Genomic DNA, 18,831 nt, shown 5'->3' on the forward strand with positions numbered 1-18,831 from the left:
CTCCTCACCACCTTCTATCTTCTGCCGTCAAAGCGACTCATAAGATAAACTTGGGCGTCATCTTTTTGATATATTGGTTGGTTCCTCTGACCCTCATGAATCCTCAGCCCTTCCTTTTTTGTTGCTTGTGAAGTCAGGGTCCTGGGCTTTAGGTGAAAACCACTCTGCTTTCTAAGGTTTTGTGTCCTTCTGTCAGTGGCATCTATCACCTTCTGCAGCCAACTTGCTATTCCAGTTGAATATCTGATGACTGCCAGTGCACACTGGTTGATGGCTTTCATTTTATTCCTCCTCAGCACCTGCCTTACCTTCTGAAAGTATTTAGCTGTGGCTGACCTCCTCGCATCCTCATCAAGGCTCCCATTGATCTCTGGGTCACCCAGGTAGTTACTGCTGTCTTGTATGTTTACTATCCTGCGATCCACAGATGTAAGAGTGGGGCTCAAACAATCTCCCACCTGTTCTCAAAACCTTCCACGTCACACACAACTTAGCCACAAGATCTCCTGAAGCTCTTGCTCCCTCATGCACTGGGGAAGAGAGTCCCAGCAAGGTATAGTTATCATTTAAAATGGACCATTTACACCACCTCCACAGCATAGAGGATACAATATGATAAACATATGTACAACATAATTCATCCAAATATAACAACCCTGCAACAACGTGAAGCACACTATGTCTACCATTACATATGACCTTTATTGGGAGATTTTCAATAATCTCTATAGAAGTGTAATGTGAAAAATAAATCCTGTTGCTGATGGTTGCATGGCGTTTAATGCTGGGTGTTATCAGTTATTTGCTAATTTTATCAAAGTATGCTCATATATTGTTCTAAAGACATTAGCCATTAATCATGTTAAAGTGACTGTGATATAAATGATCTTATTCTATACAGTCCTTAACCCATCCCCGAGGAAACACAAACACATGAAAAGGTTACCAACATTACACAAAGACCTTGGAATATGAAGTGCTCGTGTTCTACGAATACTTAATGTAGAAAAGTGCTTGTGCTTATGACCAGACAGTCACCGCAATCAGTCACTGAAACAGCTGATTTCACTGATTAACACAGCTTTAATGAGAAGACGGAGTAATCAGTGAAATGAGCTGCAGTGATGTCAAGGTGGCTGAGAGACTATAGATTGATGGGTCACACTGCAACACAGTGCAAAATCATAGTTAGAGCAGACACTGTACATCTACAGCAGAGGTGCTATTCACAAACCATGTCATGTTAATGTTGCATTGTGTGGTGAAAAGGTTCTGGGACTCTTTGTACTGCATGTGCATGGAGCAAATCAAGCATATACAACATGCGGAAGCAGTAACTATACAGAGTAAGAAAACTGTGTAATTGCTAAACAGCAAGACCTGTGCTACACATGGACCAATAATAGGTGACTGCAATTTATCCATACATTTCAAACTGGAAACAGCAAACATCACATTCTGTGTCAGTCAACAACCAGGATGATCCAACCTTCATGTTGAGGATCGACAGGTGGGTCTGAAGCTACCACTCTTAGAAGAAACAGCAGTTTTCGAATGACAGGTCTTTAACACTCTTGTTGTGCACCAGTTCCCATAGTCAAGACTGTCAAGGCAGAGTTCTACTGTAACTGCAGTTTCATGTGTGACGGTCTCCTGACTTTATTGTTAATGTGACTTTATCTGTCACATTCACAGTTTTATCTTTACAAATACAAACCAATGTTAGGAAGGTGAGGGCAATATGAGACTTTTACCGATCAGTAGAAAAAAGAAAGCAACAGCACCAAGTAGAGGTCAGTCAAAACCAGAATGTAACATGAACTGTAACTAGTGGAAATTACTGTTGGCTGTATCCAATAATTTTGCTGAACTAAGATAGGAGAATGCCATGATCGGGCTACTGTTTCAAGAAATTCTATTTTACTTCATCTAAATGTAAGTCCAGGTACGTGTTTGCAGCAGTGGCTGGTGGATAATTTTGATATATTAGGTAATTCACTGTCAGCTTGAAAAGACAGACTCACTGCCCATCTGCTGCTTTCAAACTTTAAAAATGAAATTTACTCATCCTCTTTGGGAAACTGTTTGTTGTATTTAATTAATGTGACCTTAATTGCTCCACCAAGGAATGTGGCGGTGTTATGTGAGAAGTGCCGTATGTTTGTCTGTCTGTTTGTCTGTTAGTACCATTACTCAAAAAAAGACTTAGCAGATTTGGATGACATTTTCAGGAAAGGTCAGAAATGACACAGGGACCAAGTGATTAGCAGTGATGCGGCTTATAGTCTGGATCCACAGATTTTTTAAAGATTTCTGTATTGCAAGATGGCGGCACGGTGTCACTGTCACTATGACAAGTGAACGCTACATTGCTGATTGCAATCCTACTACAAATCAACCGCTGTCGACTTATTGGGACTTATCCATCAGAAATGATACAAGGAACACTTGATTAAATTGTGGGGGTGTTTCCGAGTCCCATCAATTCCCGCCGCCTGCTACATATTTAGGTTACGCGATTCGGTGTCCGCACATAATGTACACATGCATAGCACACGCCTGTGCTCACCGCAAGGTAATTTTTTATTAAGGATTTCATCCATTGAAAATGATATGACTGAGCAGCCTTGGCAGTGTACTGCGCTCTCTGAGTACTTTTCTTTGTTCATATAGACAGTCTACTGTTGTTTTTTGGACAGCTATTTATGATAATATGGATAATATGGTACAGTTATTTTTTATATTTCTGCACAGGGGCATCTCACCATGAGGTGTTTCCATTGATTCCAAATTAAACACTGTATTTCCTGTAGAGTCAAGCCAGTTAGGCTCAGTTGTAACATATTAAAGCACGCACACACACACACACACACACACACACACACACACACACACACACACACACACACACACACACACACACACACACACATATAGTAGTAGTAGTAGTATGCAGTGGTGCATTTGTAATCATACAGAATTATTTGTGTACTATTAATATTACTGAGCTATTTAACTTTTTGAATTTAGAGATCCATCCTTTTATGGATAGCTATTTATCAAACATTTACCTCTATAATCAGTTTTTATCTTTGATTTAATATGGTACTCCATGTTGTGCTTAAGTCCATATTCACGTAAATTAAAGAGCTCTCAAATACAATAAATAAATACACAGCTTCTGAGACTGTAACCATGCTGTAGATAGTGATCTATGATGCTAGTTGTTCTGTTGCCAGCACACCGAGATCCACATCATCAAAATGAGGTAATATCAATGATATAAAGAGCTGTCATCTGAAGGCAGCCATAATCTGTCGCTATCACAGTCTTAGAGATGGCAACTGGGGATTACAACCTAACAATTCTCAAAAAATCTAACTAAATCTTACATTTGAGATATCTGTGGGATTAAAAAAAAAACAAATAAACAAAAAAATACATTAAATGTGCTGATGCACTACCCTATAGCTGTAAAACTCAGTGTATTACAGTAGTGTAATTAAGAGGAGAGGTAAGTATTAGACAGGTCAAGATACTAGCAGTGGGAAACCATCTTCTAGGGATTTGAACTTAATCCAGATTCTCTCAAAGTAGCTCTTCATGCTTATACTCTTCTTTGAAGTGTAAATTGATAAAGAAATGGTAATATAAAGTTTCTACAGTGACAGGTTGGGAAAAAAGGCCTTGCTGCCATTCTTCTTGACATCTCTATTAAGAAAAAATAACATCGGAGGCCCTTTAGCTGAGAAATAAAGATGAGTGGAATTAAAAAAAGAAAGGAAGTCATAAACATGAGCAGAAGTCATGCATCTGTGCGGAGACAGTCTCCAAAATATACACACTATTCATGCAAATATAATACTCAGTCAATGTGGGACAATCCTACAAACCAAACAGCTATTAATTCACACAGAGACATTTCCCCAGTCTAGTCAAGCAAAGCTGTTTAAATATGCTTCTCTTCTGCCATCATCTCCTTAGTCTCCTCTTATTCCTCTTAGATCTTTCTCTGCCTTCACAGCTCCATTCAAGTGTCTCTTTCACTTTGTGTGCCTCTGTCTCATTTTTGCTTGACTTCTGGCAGACTTAACACAAAGTATGCATTTTACTTCACCGTTTTCTGTCGCTGAGGAAGTAAATAATAATGTTATCAGGTTCAAGGTAAGGTTAGACCAAAGCCTAAGCCAAGGCAGCAGTACATGCATAATATGATAATATAATATAGAAATATAACATGATTTTGGCATCATAAATTTCCACAAATATAAACTAATGACAAAATAAACAAAATGTTACGGTGGATAGTTCAAAATACCTGCAGAATTGCTAAATACCATAAGATTTAAATTGACATTGTGCTTTTAACTAAATATTGTTCCTGGACATATGTTGTCATAGACTGTATATAAAACAGGGACATAACTTCTGAGTCTGTAGCCAACACTGAAGTGCCTTAAACCTGCATTCTTACTAGCAGACAGCAGGAACCTCGGGTTGCAAAAAGAAGTCTTTCAAATGTTGTATAGACGTCTATAAGAAAATGACCCAAATTCTTGCTTGATGTGTTACCTTGACAAACATGAGTTTATGGTCCCAATCACGAGCTTAAGTCCCCATCAACACACCGTAGGGGTAATTTCATACATTATGGCCCCAGTTAGAGTAAAATAGAAGGTTAAGGAGGGTATGTTTTAGGACGGGGCTACCTTGTGATTGACATGTTGCTACTGCACAGGTTTACATAGCGTCCTTGAGTTATCAGTCAGATCTGCCCTCATCTGTGACATCCAGTTTTAGAAGATCAAGATTGCCACGATGGCCACAATGATTGCTGCACTGCTGAACAGATCAAGGCAGCAGGCATGCTCTGTCCAAATTCAAAGGAATTTTTAACCAAATGTCCAAAAAAAACCCTCCAAAAACAACAACAAACTAACTAAAGGGATTATAAATGAATGCATTTTTCCATCCACTACTCTAACATGCATATTAAGAGTGATTTCATTAAGACTCATGGTACTAATTTGGGTGTCATTAAACTGACTAAGAAGAAAAAAAAAATCTCTTATAAAAAGAGCTTGTTCCATTAATTAATTTGAAAAATGTCCAATCTTCTCTTCAATCCACACAGATTTGATGTTTTGCCTGCTGCAATTTGGGTGTATTTGGGAACAGACTTATTCTAAATGTACTTATTTGTGTCATAATTTTACTACGCATGTAGTGTTTCTTCTGCTTCATAGCACAAAGACAGCAATATTTGTGAAGATGCCTTGAAGTCCAACAACAAAGTCCCTAGGATGACCACACATTACTACTATCTGGATGTGTCTATTGGATCTCACACCTAATTTGTCATTTACATTTTCTGTATTGTGAAGAAGTGGGTTATTGTATAGTACAGACCAACTACAGGAAACAGTAGTTCAAAGCCAAAAGATAGCGTGGGTTTGTATGTGTTACAGTTGATGCTGGTCTCCGACAGACAGAGTAAACAGAGGCCGCCAATTAAATGAAAATAAATGATATATTACTTAACTGAGGACTAGTAGGTGGAGAAAATAACCATTTAATTTCATTGGTGACTGTGCCATCCAGTTACAGAAACAAATACTCCATCATCCTCACAGATGGTTCAGATGCGGTGTGTGTGGGTAGCTTTGGTGGTTACGGATGGCTGGGTGGGGGTGTTTCTGGCACCTTAAAATATAAATGTGATAAAATAAATTATAAAACACGTGGAAAACTCAGAGAGGGAAACCATGGTGACATGATTGTCTCAGTTCAGTGGCAAAGCCAGTTATCTCACACAGACACATACACCCAGGCATCCCATGATCCTTTGGCTCGGAGAAAACAACGTTCGGGTTGACGGAGGTTTGTATCAGTGTTTAAAAAAAAAAGACTGGGTACCTGGTGTAGAGTCTTTATCTCTCATTTCCTCTCTCCCTCGCTCTAAATCTTTGGACAGAAATAGATCAGTGCCAGGCTAGAAAGCAACAAGGATAGATAATGGTGATCTTCAACTTAGGGAGCATCAAACTATGATCCTCGCCGTCTGTTTTCGATGTTCCCTGTCACCTCCTTTGAGCATCTATTCGACTCAACTCCATCATAACAGTATTGCATGCCAACAGCACCTTCCCTCAAATTCTCTTTTTCTTTTCACATGTCTTTGCCTGTCTTGCTTTAATCTCATTGTCATTCAAACTACATATAAACTACATAAGAGGTTGTTTGTCATTACATTCTAAAAAGACTCTCTGGTTCTGTCTGATCTGACATCTCTATAACAGAAGAGCAAAAACACTTTGATTTTTTTATTTTTTCCCCACAACAGATTACTGTGACAAAAATGTAATTGTCTGACAGTTTTCTCATCTGGAACCTCTATGATTGAGGCTTAGTTTGATTTAGGCAACTAAAGCTACTTAGTCATGTCATGATCCTAGCAGTATCTCAATCCTTTTCCTGGTGTTTCGTGTCAGTTCTCTGTCTCCCTGCCTCTCTTGGTGTGCGTACTAGTGTGTGTTTGTGTGCCTGGGTGTGGTGACCTACTTTTTCCTGCTGGCATCCAGCAGACACACCTGAGTCTCATTCTCGAGTGAACCTCCTGTAGCATATAAACCCCACGTTGACTCTCCATTCTCTACCACACTGTCCTACCAGTACACATGGTAGTATTGCCTCGGTCAGCCTACTTCTGCTTGGCAAACCAAGTCCAGCCTTGCTGCCTACTCTTGTTTGCCAGACCTCTGCCTCAACCATCCAGCTCAGTCCCCATCTGTTGCCCTAGAATCTCCAATCTTAGCTCCCCCACCCTTGGGATGGCCTTACGTCTTGTCTCAATCTCCTCCCAGTGCCTCTGCAAGTCAACTTACCAACCTTCCCTCCCTGAATGTGTAGAGGAAAAGAGGCATTCACTTGAAGACATGTTTTTGAGAAAAAAAAATAAAATAAAAATGTTGCAGTCTCCAGAGTAACTCAGCCTTACTAAGCAGCATGGGTTAAAGAAGTGCTTTTCTGACAGTAGATCTGTAAAATATTACATTCCTTTGACTGCCATTGTTACCACTTTGGGTCCATAACAAACACATAACTCTTCTAGTAAAATGTGGAAGTTAGGGAGCTTACCTTTGTAGCGCATCTATCTTGTCAGCTGTGATTCGTCTCAGCAGGTCCTCCAGCAGATCAGAGCTGTCAGGTGGCTGAATAGGTGGTTTGATGGTAGATGTGTGAGTGAACCAGCCAATCAGGACACCAAGGAGAAAAAGTCCCACCCCTGCCAGGAGGTATCTATGTAAAGAAAAAAAGGGATCAAGAGATCACATTAAGCCCACTTACTAGAATTTCTTCTGAGCTTTCACCACTTTGGACTTTGAGCTAAGGCACTTTCATCAAACCGTCAAGGTCAAGAATGAAACTCTCGCTCAAGAGATCACATATATAATGGCCCATCTTAAGAAATATTTCCTTCAAACACTGGCCAATAGAGTCTTTCAAGTACTTCTAGCACCTCAAAGGTAAGACAATGCCGGTGCTTGATGTACAGTTTAACATTTCATAGGCTGCTATTATCTTTTAATAGCAACTGAGTCAGTTTTGGTGGTAGAGACAGACCTTGACTTCAAGTACCTTGTAGTGGCACTTATCTAGATAACATGCAACTTTTCCATCCTGGCTGGTGCTGTGTCAATTGGATGGGTGTCTGGGATTGTTCTAGGGCTACTCAGGCATCACTCTCATCCTATCTACTGCAGTATTTTAATGGCAATGAGTAGGGTATTAGTGATATATACTGGCTAGATGATGACATAAGAGCAGGATAGCACAAGTGTCATGTTAGATGATAGGTGGTTTCAGCAGTGACGAGACAATGATTTAGAGTTAGTTCTACTTGCAATTAGATTTATATGTAGGACAAAGATAGATAAGCATATTTATAGACATGCTGACGTGAAAATTGGTTAATGGTAAGAGGCAGAATGGTCATAAAAAGAACATGCTCCATAATGCAGCTCAGAAAACAGGATTAGTGGTATATGTATGAATAAGAGTGCATATGAATAGTTTTACACAAAATAAAAGCAGGAAACAAGCTTTTTAAAATGAATAGCTTCCCTGTTGTTACATTGATCTGATCCCTGTACAGGTACTGATTAATTCAATTAGAAAGAGTTCAGTAAATTACTATCAGCCAAAATAAGGCTTCTCTCTAAAACTGTCTCAGTGAAAAAGCAACTTAAAGTTGGGCAGCTATTTGTTTGACCATGTAGTAATGATGCCGTTCCAACAGCCCAGCCCTTGCAGATATGATCAGCTGGATGAAAATATTCACAAGGTTTTAGCTGTGATGGAAAAGCAACAGAGTTCAGAGTCTAATGTTGTTACTAACAGTATTTTTGTAGATGACTGTGAAATATATGGCTACAAAACAATATCTGTAGGGAGGAAGTTCTGACTTCCAAAGGCCTCTAAGCATTTTAATTTATTTATTTTTTTAATTACCTGACTAGGAAACAGTGGAGTCGCCTTTGGCCTTTATGGCCAGGAGCCCTGGTGAAGTGAGAGATATAGTTGGGATCTTCCTGGAGGCGTTCAAATCGTCCATGCGGTGAAACTGAGACAGACGGCTGGATGGGTTCCATCAGCTCAGGGTCAGGGTCAGGACCAGCATCTGAACAGTCAAAGCAGGGACAAACGTTGGATAGAGACACACTGAATCAAATTTGCATTATAAATACACTACCAGTCAAAAGTTTTTGAACACCATCGTATACAGAAAATCGTATACACAACATAAGCAAAACCATAATTAGTACATTAAGATGCATCCTAGCAGCAAATATGGTGATGCAAAAATACAAAACATTAGGCATATCTGACGTGACTTTTTGTTTTCTCCTGTGTACGTTTTTGACATTGTTTTTGAAATGTGTGCAATCTCATTAATGTGGTAAAATGTTTTATAAATAATTCACAAACTCATCATGTCAACTGATCTGACATGAATCAGACAGTATTCATTTACATTTAATATGAGCTGTAATTGTCCTCTTAGCAGAGCAAACAAATCAGCTGTTCAGAAACACATCGTGCCGTATTAAGATCAGCTGCATTAGATGACAGACTAAAATATGCATCTTCTTGTAATACAGGCTGTACAAGCATTGTATTACAATTACTTGTACACACTGGATTTTAGTCAACAGAAATTTTCAGCTGCGTTTTCATCATGTTTGGCTGCAAGGCCAATACATCAGCAAGTGGGATCTTGTGGTCACTGTGGCTCATCTGTTGGCAGAATAATATGACGATTTTTATGCCAAAATGAACCCAGAAATATGTTTAAAAATATCAGCCGATATGCTGTGCAGCATAAAAGTAATAGGGAATTGTAACTAGGCAACAAAATCTGACCTGATCTCTGGCAGTCTACATGCTGCATCTGCATGCGGTCCATGCTTGGTCCTGATTCCTGCAACTCCTCCTTGTCCAGGTCCCAGTCAAGGTCCATACCTCCAGAGCAGTGCAGCACCTCACCAACCAGTGGGCCACCCTGGGTGTCACACACCTTTCTGTATGCCATGCTGTCACCTGGAATAGAAATCAAATTGACACTGAATTTATTTCGTATTACCCATTTTGTAAACAATGGAAGGGGAAAGGGAAGGTTTTTTTTTAATTGTTAATAATTTCCTGATTAATCAATTCATTGTTTGGCTTGCAAAATGCCGGGCATTGTTGAAAATGTTCATCCATGTTTCTGAAAGCCCAAGATGAAATCCTCAAAAGCTTGTTTCGTCCACATCCCAGATACAATCCGCTTACAGGCATAGAGGAGTACAGAAGCCAGAAATTTCCGAAACCCAATCAACTGATTATCCACAGGACACAAAAATTCCAAATCAATGTTATTCTCTTTAACTCTGAGCATAACTGTAACCACGTATTTATCACTGTAACAATGATTAGGAAGGTCATCCAATCTCTACTGTATTTAAACCCAAATCATGATCAGTCCTTAAATCTAACGACGTTGTTTTTTTATTTGCACCTAAATGAACCTATGCCATAGATTTGTCTTATCATTTACTGGTTAGTCATTTATTTTCAATCAGGGGCAAACCACCGCTATAGTAAATTAGGTTAAATGCATGCTGCATTTAATAACGGTGCAAACTCCTCTGAACATGGTTGTTATACACTTGCTCCAAATGCATCAATGCATATTATTAGACCATCTTCAGTTAAGATTTGTCTTTTGTGTCAGATATTTGGTCATTGTATATTACAACAGCAAAGTCAATCGTGGACTTAAATTTACCAGATCATTGCAGGAAATACATTCCAATACACTCAAAGTATCCCTCGTTAAAACAGTGCTTGATGACATATGCAGTCTGTGCTGGACTTACCTGTAGCTAGGCAGTATGTGTTAAAAGCCTGATATCAGCCACCTGGGTCAGATTAAGACTGTTCATTTGACTTGTAGTAATGGATGTTACATCAGTGCTGGATATATATAAGAAAATGTGATAAATGTGGTTAAAAGCTACTTGGGTGAATTGACTGACCAGAGCCTCTCAGCACACAATTATGAACACTAAAAGCACCGTAGGGTGCTGCAGTGCATTTACACATATTAATGTGGCTGAGATAAGGTAAGTTAGGCAGAGGCATTGAGTTAAGTACTGGATCTGAGTGTGTGTGTGTGTGTGTGTGTGTGTGCGTGCGTGCGTGCGTGCGTGCGTGCGTGCGTGCGTGCGTGCGTGCGTGCGTGCGTGCGTGCGTGCGTGCGTGCGTGCGTGCGTGCGTGCGTTAACATAAGCAGAATTTGTGTGAACAGTGACATGGTGAATATGTGTTGGTTGTGTTTCGCCATGTAAAACCAACTCTGGGGTCAATGCAGCTCCTAAACAGCATCATTAAATCTCACATGCATGAGAACAGACTGTGAGTCAGTTGTGAATGTGTCCACGATATCTGACTCTAGATCAGATGTATTAAATCTCATAAAATCTCCCTCCTAGTGTCTCTGTATGTCGTCAAGTTTAACAGTGCTTTTTACATGCTCTTTTTCCAAAGTCCACCATAAATGGGCAAATGAACTGCCCAATCAATAACTTCCAAGGGTGAAATAAGGAAAACAAAAATGCCTCAGAATGGAAATCTAACTTTTAGGTTATTATTCTGTGAAAAGTTGTCACTTTATATGAGATAGTTTATTCAAACTGGTTCAAAGCAAAAGGAAGAAGAAAGAACATATGAGAGGACAATTATGCCAACATAAAAGCCAGTGATTTATTAACTAATGGATGAGACCAAAACATGTCTTAACAGGAGGTAGTGTATTTATCCATAGCCCGCATCCATTAGTTGTGACTCTTAGATGTCCATGAAAATAAAATATACTGCATACATTTTTATCCTATCCAATTATTCTTACTATTGTGGATGCACATGTGATTATGTATGTCAATTTTAAGCATAAACAGTTGTGTTTTATGTCATCTCTTTTTCCAAATGAACCAAAAATATACAAAAAATGATTATTAATTGTGGCATTTTGAATTATTACCATGTAAGTATAAACTGGTAACGCTATGATTGTTCATTATGCATAAAGACATCAGGTGTGTGACCATTTATCACAGTATTAATTAGATATTATAGAAACAATTGGCAAATATATCATTTACCTTTTACAATTATGTCTTTTGTGTTTGTTCTGTTTGTCATCCATTGACACTGTTTGCATTTCAGGTCTTAATAGTGACCGAGGCATTTACTATACATACCTGCACCCAGACAACTAGACAAGAACATAACTAGAGAGAGCATGTTAATGTTCTAGTCCATAGATACTCAGTCATCATTACTATATCGTTCCACTAATGTTCAGTGAGTATTCGGATCAACACCTATAGATATACAAGTTGAAATGCACCATCAGGAGAGGAAAACCAGAGGACCAAACCAAACCAGAGGACTGAACCAAAGGGATGCATAATGGCCACTCAAAGGCACATTTTGCAAGACCACTATAATCTCAGTCATGGTAATTGAAGGTTGAGAGGAGGCATACATTGGTTGAGAGGTGAAAATGTCCTCAATACCTAAAAGAGAGGTCCAGCTGATTATTTACTCATACTATGGAACCACTTAAACCTCCCATAAAGACACTGTACAGTGAACCACCATTACAGACACTCTAAATGGGCCTGTCTATCTATGAATGTCTGTGGACAGATACAGTCAAGAGACTTCACAGGTGTGTAGTTGAGAGCAAAATAAAGGCAGAGGTCACAACCTCCAGACTCATGGATGAAGGTCAGCACGTTGAGGGACGTGATGTTATCTGTTTTTTGAGAGTGACATCATTCCGGCCATGTTTCCCACAGACACACATTTGAGTAGTTTGACAAGATCGACTAACATCACTGTCTTTGAACATATTTTGTGAACATGACTGCATCACAACTGTGCAAAATAGAAGCATCAAACTTAAGAGGAGTGTAGTCAAGATCAAAATGATTACTGAATCCGAACTATGCAGTAATGACCACTGAAAACTCATGGGTTGGAACACTGAGCGCCATGGCTGGGGTGATCCTATCCTAAAACGTTCTCCATAGCTGCTGGATTGTCCACTGTTGAAACAGAGAATTTATTTTATTTATTTATTTTTTCAAAGTCGATTTAAGAAGAGTTTCAGCTATAGAGTAGAAAGGTACAGGGAGATGCATCGTGACAATTCGAGGAAGAGTCCTGGAGAGGACAGAAGACAACTACAATAGGGAGAAAAAAAAGCACAGAAGCTCTTCCAGAGACATAAAGCGAAGCAGCTGAGAACACTGAGGCAGGGAAGAAGAGGCAGAGTGTTTATAGATGAATGAGAGAGGGTAAAAAGCAGAGGGAAGAGGGAGTTCCTTGGCATCAATCTTCAATGCTCCACCACACTTTCATTACTTCTAGCTCAATGCAGATGGAGGCTCCTCTCAGTAAAATGGAACAAAAGTTCATTTAACTGCTGACCTCCCGTTACACCCCCACACACTGCACTGGGCTTTACCTGATGCCTATCACTGCCGGAGTGCCGGCAAAACCCTTGTTATTCGATTCTCACCCTTATTTTTCTTCTTTGTTCGTGTAATTTGGCTTTTCAAGTCATCCACTTTCTTTCTGTTCTGTCAGGGCACACTGACAGAAAAAAGGACTAGTTCTTTAGTGAAGACATTTAGTGAGATTAAAACACATGAGCAAAAAATAGCATAAAAAAATAAGCTGAGGAAATAGCGGTATATTTGTAAATGTGACAACAAGACGCAAACCAAAAATGAACCGATTCTACAAACAAGACTTCTTAAGCGAAACAAATACTCAACACTGGATCACACTGTCACATTAGGTGACGTGTTCCTTCATTGCTGTGAACATACACTGCAGCTGAATTTGACTCAACCATACATACACCTTCATGTTGAAAATCATCTCTATAAAGACAATATAGACAGGCAGCATCTGGCGGTTGGAGAGGATAAACAGCCTATTGTAAGAATGAACTATGCAGTATATGTCATCTATTTTAAAAGATTTATGTCTTGATTTGAGGCAAATGGACTTGAGGTAGAAGGCCACTGGGAAAGCTGCAAAGTACCCAGGAACTCAAAACATGCAACCTCCAAAATCACCCCAAAAATTCTTGAATGATGAATTCTTTCCAAATAACATTAGACTTTTCATCTGGTTTAAATAAATAAATATATTTCTGTATTTTTCCATTAGTTGTTTTAGTTATGAGGATTCAGCACATCACAGAAAAACTATGATACGATGAACAACATTGTCAGTTTTTGATCTGTGCAGTGCCAAAGCCCAAAAATAAACAAACAAAACAAAACGTAAGCAAAAAAAACCCAAAAAACAACAGACTCTTAGTGTAAAAGAGCAGGGAGGTGAGAGTGGGAGTGGTCCTTGGATGATGCACTTGCCTTGATGTCAGTGTGATAAAATGGAACCCCGTCGTGATGTGACAGATGGCAAAAACACTTCTGAAAACACTTCGTCTGTGGATTGACCGTTCAATTGTAATAAGGTGTGCTCTGTAGAGGAGCTCTGGCCAATACATCAGCACATGTTGACTGACAGCTGACATGTCTGTGCCTTTCAAATCTATCATAAAATCATAGTGGTCGGTGACAGATACCTTATCTATATTGTTTCGTTACTAAAGGTGTTTAGACCTCAGATGGTTCTCCACAGGAACACACCAAGGCAGTGGGGAAAAAAGTAGCCAGAGAGAGATGTCAGTGGCCACAAGATAAACCCCTTCCAAAAATAACTCCAAAGTAACAAAATGTATAAATCGCTTGACTGAAATCATGTGAAGCGACTGTATCAATTCGACTTTTAGCCAATTTCTGTTCATTTTGTTAATTCATTCGGCCTATAAATGTCTTTGTGGTCTGTCTTTCAGTGGACTTTTCAGTGTTTACTGTGAAAGTCCAAAGTAGCTCAGTGTGCAATCAGTACAATTCTTCATGTGTTTTGTCATTGATTATTTTCCTGAATATATGTTACACACTGAAGACCACTCACTGCTCTCTACTCAGCAGGACCTCATAATGGAATGTGCATAGACTGCTCCACATGATACAGGCACATGTAATTTTCATCATGCTTGCATTGCTATTGAACATAATTAACTGGTCATATAATGTGCACATGCAGCACATTGCACTGTTTTAATCATTACTATTTCATTAGAATCAAAAATGTATATTATATAAGTAGCTGGTTGGGTTGAAAAGAGTAGCCACCTGTTCAGTTGGCAATAATAGAAAGCTCTGCCTCGTTACAATCTGCAGCTTATGATGTTAGAAAGTCCCCTAAAGAATCTTAAGTGTGCACAGAATTATGGTCATACAAGTTAAACCCAATCTCACAGTACTGAAGATATTGGTGCTATTATTTAAAAATCCAATTTTTGCATAATATTCTGCCAAGAATCTCTATATATCATAGAGATATAGTTCTGAGCGTTTCAAAGTGAAGATATACCACAAATGTTTAAATGATCTACTCATCTATTGCACTGTAATCACTTAAAAAATGAATGTGTCCAACACAACAACCTTCTCTAGAAGTCAGAGAGAACTTTCACTGCTGGTACACTGGAACATACATCACTGCAAGAGTAAAATAATTGTTTACTTGCAAGTGAAGGTAGAAAAGGATACAGTGACACTAGAGTAAATTTAACTACATCCAAGTTTCTGGATTCTCACTTGAAGCCACAACAGGTAGAATATTTATGTGACTGTGGCACTTTTCTAGCTTTGCTTCTAATTTGATAGTCTATGTTGCTGTTCTCTTAATCTACCTCCAGTTGGTCTGGGCAATTTGCTAAATTTGTTGTCTGCAAAATGACACTTTTAATGCTATCAATTCAGCATGCTAATGTCCGAACATGGGCAAGAGTGTAAAGCCATGATTGCAGCTCAGAGATGCTGTATTTTGAGTTGCTTTGAAGTAAATGCTTGCATGATTACAATGACAACATGTTGATTTGCAGGTAATAATTACAGAGTTCATCATTTTAGTTTAGTATGTTTCTTTGGAAACAATTTCAAATGTACATTATACACAAAATATAGCTGATTGAAATCTCACTATTTTCACATCATTAGATGCAGACCAAAACATACACCTTAAAAAAAGAAAATATGGTTACATAAAATTTAGCAGCTATGTTGATAAAAACTTTTGAAATTAAATTGATTTTGTTTCATTTTTTTTCTCAGGGCCAATTCAACCAAACATTAGAGAATATAATGTAACAATCTGGAGCATTCTGGTGTACTTTAAGTGTACAATCAGCAGTAGCAGGACTGAATTACATTCGAAAACTTTTCGCTCACAAGAGCAGCAATCAACACTATTTTCTCACTTGAAGTCTCTAGGCAAGCTCTAAATGAAGGTAATTGTTACTCTCTGTCATACTGCTGCTCCACTGTGTCCTTGCCATTTCAGGTTAGATGATTTCTGCTGCCTGTGACCAAAACATCACCAGACTGAAGAGCTCTTTTTCAATAAATCATGAGGCGAGGGGGAGACTTGTGCCTGTCGTTTCGCCTGGATGGGTTGCAGAATTTGTAAGGCTCATTGTGGTTTTGGGATGAAAACAAAATGTTGCTCGTTGACTTCACAGCTCCATTTCAGACTGTAACAACATTTGACACTGCCGGTGCGCTGCCATCTGTAGGCCATCTCTGACCTGCTATGCACTGAGGTGGCAGCATCGTCACCCCAGAGGACCGAGGCAGAGCAGCTGCATATCTGCTGCAACATTTTGCGTGTTAAAATGTTCATTTGAGATCAAAGTAACAAGAGGATGCTCAGCCACTGAAGTGAAAAACAAACAAATAAAAAATGATTAATAGACCACAATCATTCTCTAACATTAGGAAGTAGCTTTAAGAACCTAAACTTAACTTTTTAGTTGCAAGAAATAGTCTTTTAGAGGTCACTGATGACTCAATCCATCAAATCTTCATATTTTAAAATAAATTTGTGTCACTGACATTTTGTGGTGGCAGACGATGGAAGGTTTTGGCCTCTGCAGCTGTAAATAATACAATTTTGCCTGAGTGTATGAATGCCATACTGTGAGCTGTTGCAGAATAAAATGTCTTAACTTATTATAGTAACTGTCATCTTGGATGTCAGACATTAACATCAACTTTCAAATACTTCTCAAACTTTTCCTTTCTGTGAGGACAAAGTAAATCCAACAGTCAAGCAGCTTTGGAAGTGTAATATGTATTATATATGATATTCTCATTTAATGTTTTTTCTTCATTTCCATGACTATTTACATTGTAGATTCTCACTGAAGGCATCACAACTATGAATAAACACCCTTTGCTTTGATTACTGCTTTACATGCTTTTGGCGTTCTCTCGATGAGCTCATGAGGTAGTGTCGGGATGCATTATCCTGCTGAGGGTAGCAACCGGCAACAAGGACTGCTGTTACCATGGGGGTTGGGGAGTTTGGGGGGTTCCCAGCAGACCATTGCATTATAACAAGATGACTGATGTTATTCAATTCACCTGTCTGGTCAGAATGTTGTGGCTGATCAGTGTATACACAGACATTCATGACTGAATGTTCAAAAATCTGACAACGAAAATCTGTCGACATCCCTCATAGTAAGGTTCCCTCTTGCCGAATTTGCAATTTCGACGAATAACAAACATTTATAGCAATGAGTCAGAGCTACTTCACTGAGAGATGTTGGGTCTAGCACCATCATATTCCTGGCTGACTACATAGACTGGTCAAGCTGTTTTTCGTAGTTTGTTTACTCTTCCAACTCCAGGCAGTTTCTAGGCATGTTTTGCCACATGCTCACTTACCGTGGACTCATTTTTTCACTGAAACATAAAGTTCTGAATTGCTATGGACCCAGCCCAACTATGGCTAGATGAGGAGAACTTAGAAATGTCCTCTGCGCAGTATGAAAATATATGTCATAAATCATTGAAAAAAAAAAAGATTCCTTATTGACAAAAATTAAAAAAAAAAAACTGGAATGAACAGAGAAAAATTTGTGACCAACTCTGATTTACAAAAAAAAAAAAAATAAAATAAATTCATGTTATTTTACATACTATCTTGTTTCTATACATGTCTCCCATCTGGTCTGTGTAAAAACAGCCTGTAGTTCAACAACACTGTTGGTTGTAGCAGAGCCACTACTGGCTTCATGGTTGCAGGTGTTTTACTACTTTGTTTTGTTTTTTTCTCTTTCTACCAATGCTAGTTTGTTAAAGACTTTGGATGTTCTGTTGTGCATACAGGATGTACATAGATGCACATGGCAACTTCAATAATAATACAAAGTGCAATAATTTATCACTTGATTGGCTGACAGTGTAGAAGCGTTTTACCAGTTGATGTCTATGACTGTGGGACAATGCTGTGTGACTTTGACACTATTCTTCCACGTATGACCCATTATATTTCATTGTTAAATCACCCTTTTCAGTCATATGGGTCAGCATCATCCATTTTATCAAACTGAGTGACACCACATGCTGACCAAAAAAGCTTCACCTTGAAACTGGTTCTCCAAGTCTCTGGAGCTCTAGTGGGAAATCACTATCCTTCCACAACATATTCCATCATTTGGTGTTTCAGTGATGGAAGTGGAGAGCACTGTGTAACTCCAAAATCTCCAATAGGGGTTCCACTGAGTGGAGATTGACTGTGAAGGCCTTAGCTTGTGATTCATATCATTTTCATTCTTATCAAACTGTTGAATGACCCCTCATGCCCTGTGGATGAAGGCATTGTCATCCTGGAAGGGAGAATTCCCATCAGAGTAGAAATGTTCAATCACAGGATAAAGATGCCTATTCAGAACAGGGTTATATTGATTTGCAGTGACCGTTCCCTCTCAGGGGACAAGCCGACCAAAACCATGCCATTAAAAATGCCCCCTACAGCATAACAGAGCCACCACTTTCCCTACCTGCTGGGGTCAAATGTTCAAGGTGTTTCCTAGTCTTTCACTGTGCTCCAAGTCATTATAAACGTTTTTTTGGGTAAATGTGTCGAGATTTAAAAAAGAAAAAAAATACTGAGCAGCTGCAGTGAGGAAGAATGAAAGAAAAAAAAAGCAAAATCAATTATGTAGTTCGTTCAATGAGTCATAACTGCCTCCATTATGTGCAATTACAAATCAAAGTAATTTTTCTTTTAAATAGCAATCACTTTCAGAGTCAACCCAGAGAACATATTCTGCATAGCAAGTAAAAC

The 18,831-nt window shown here is 38.9% G+C and overlaps 1 protein-coding gene across 4 annotated transcripts in view; it reads right to left on the reverse strand.

Annotated features, from left to right (window-relative positions):
- The window catches only part of LOC111562694 (inactive N-acetylated-alpha-linked acidic dipeptidase-like protein 2), a 520,178-nt gene that overhangs the window by 319,024 nt on the left and 182,323 nt on the right, over nucleotides 1–18,831 (reverse strand). For all 4 annotated transcript variants that reach the window (XM_055016278.1, XM_055016281.1, XM_055016283.1 and 1 more), the window contains 3 exons: nucleotides 9,424–9,600; nucleotides 8,512–8,680; nucleotides 7,138–7,299 (listed from right to left, as the gene is read on the reverse strand). In XM_055016278.1, the coding sequence (XP_054872253.1) occupies nucleotides 7,138–7,299; nucleotides 8,512–8,680; nucleotides 9,424–9,600 (508 nt within the window). The remainder of the gene's footprint in view (nucleotides 1–7,137; nucleotides 7,300–8,511; nucleotides 8,681–9,423; nucleotides 9,601–18,831) is intronic.

The sequence above is a fragment of the Amphiprion ocellaris genome, chromosome 2 (assembly GCF_022539595.1).
Source record: "Amphiprion ocellaris isolate individual 3 ecotype Okinawa chromosome 2, ASM2253959v1, whole genome shotgun sequence".
Lineage (NCBI taxonomy): Eukaryota > Metazoa > Chordata > Actinopteri > Pomacentridae > Amphiprion > Amphiprion ocellaris.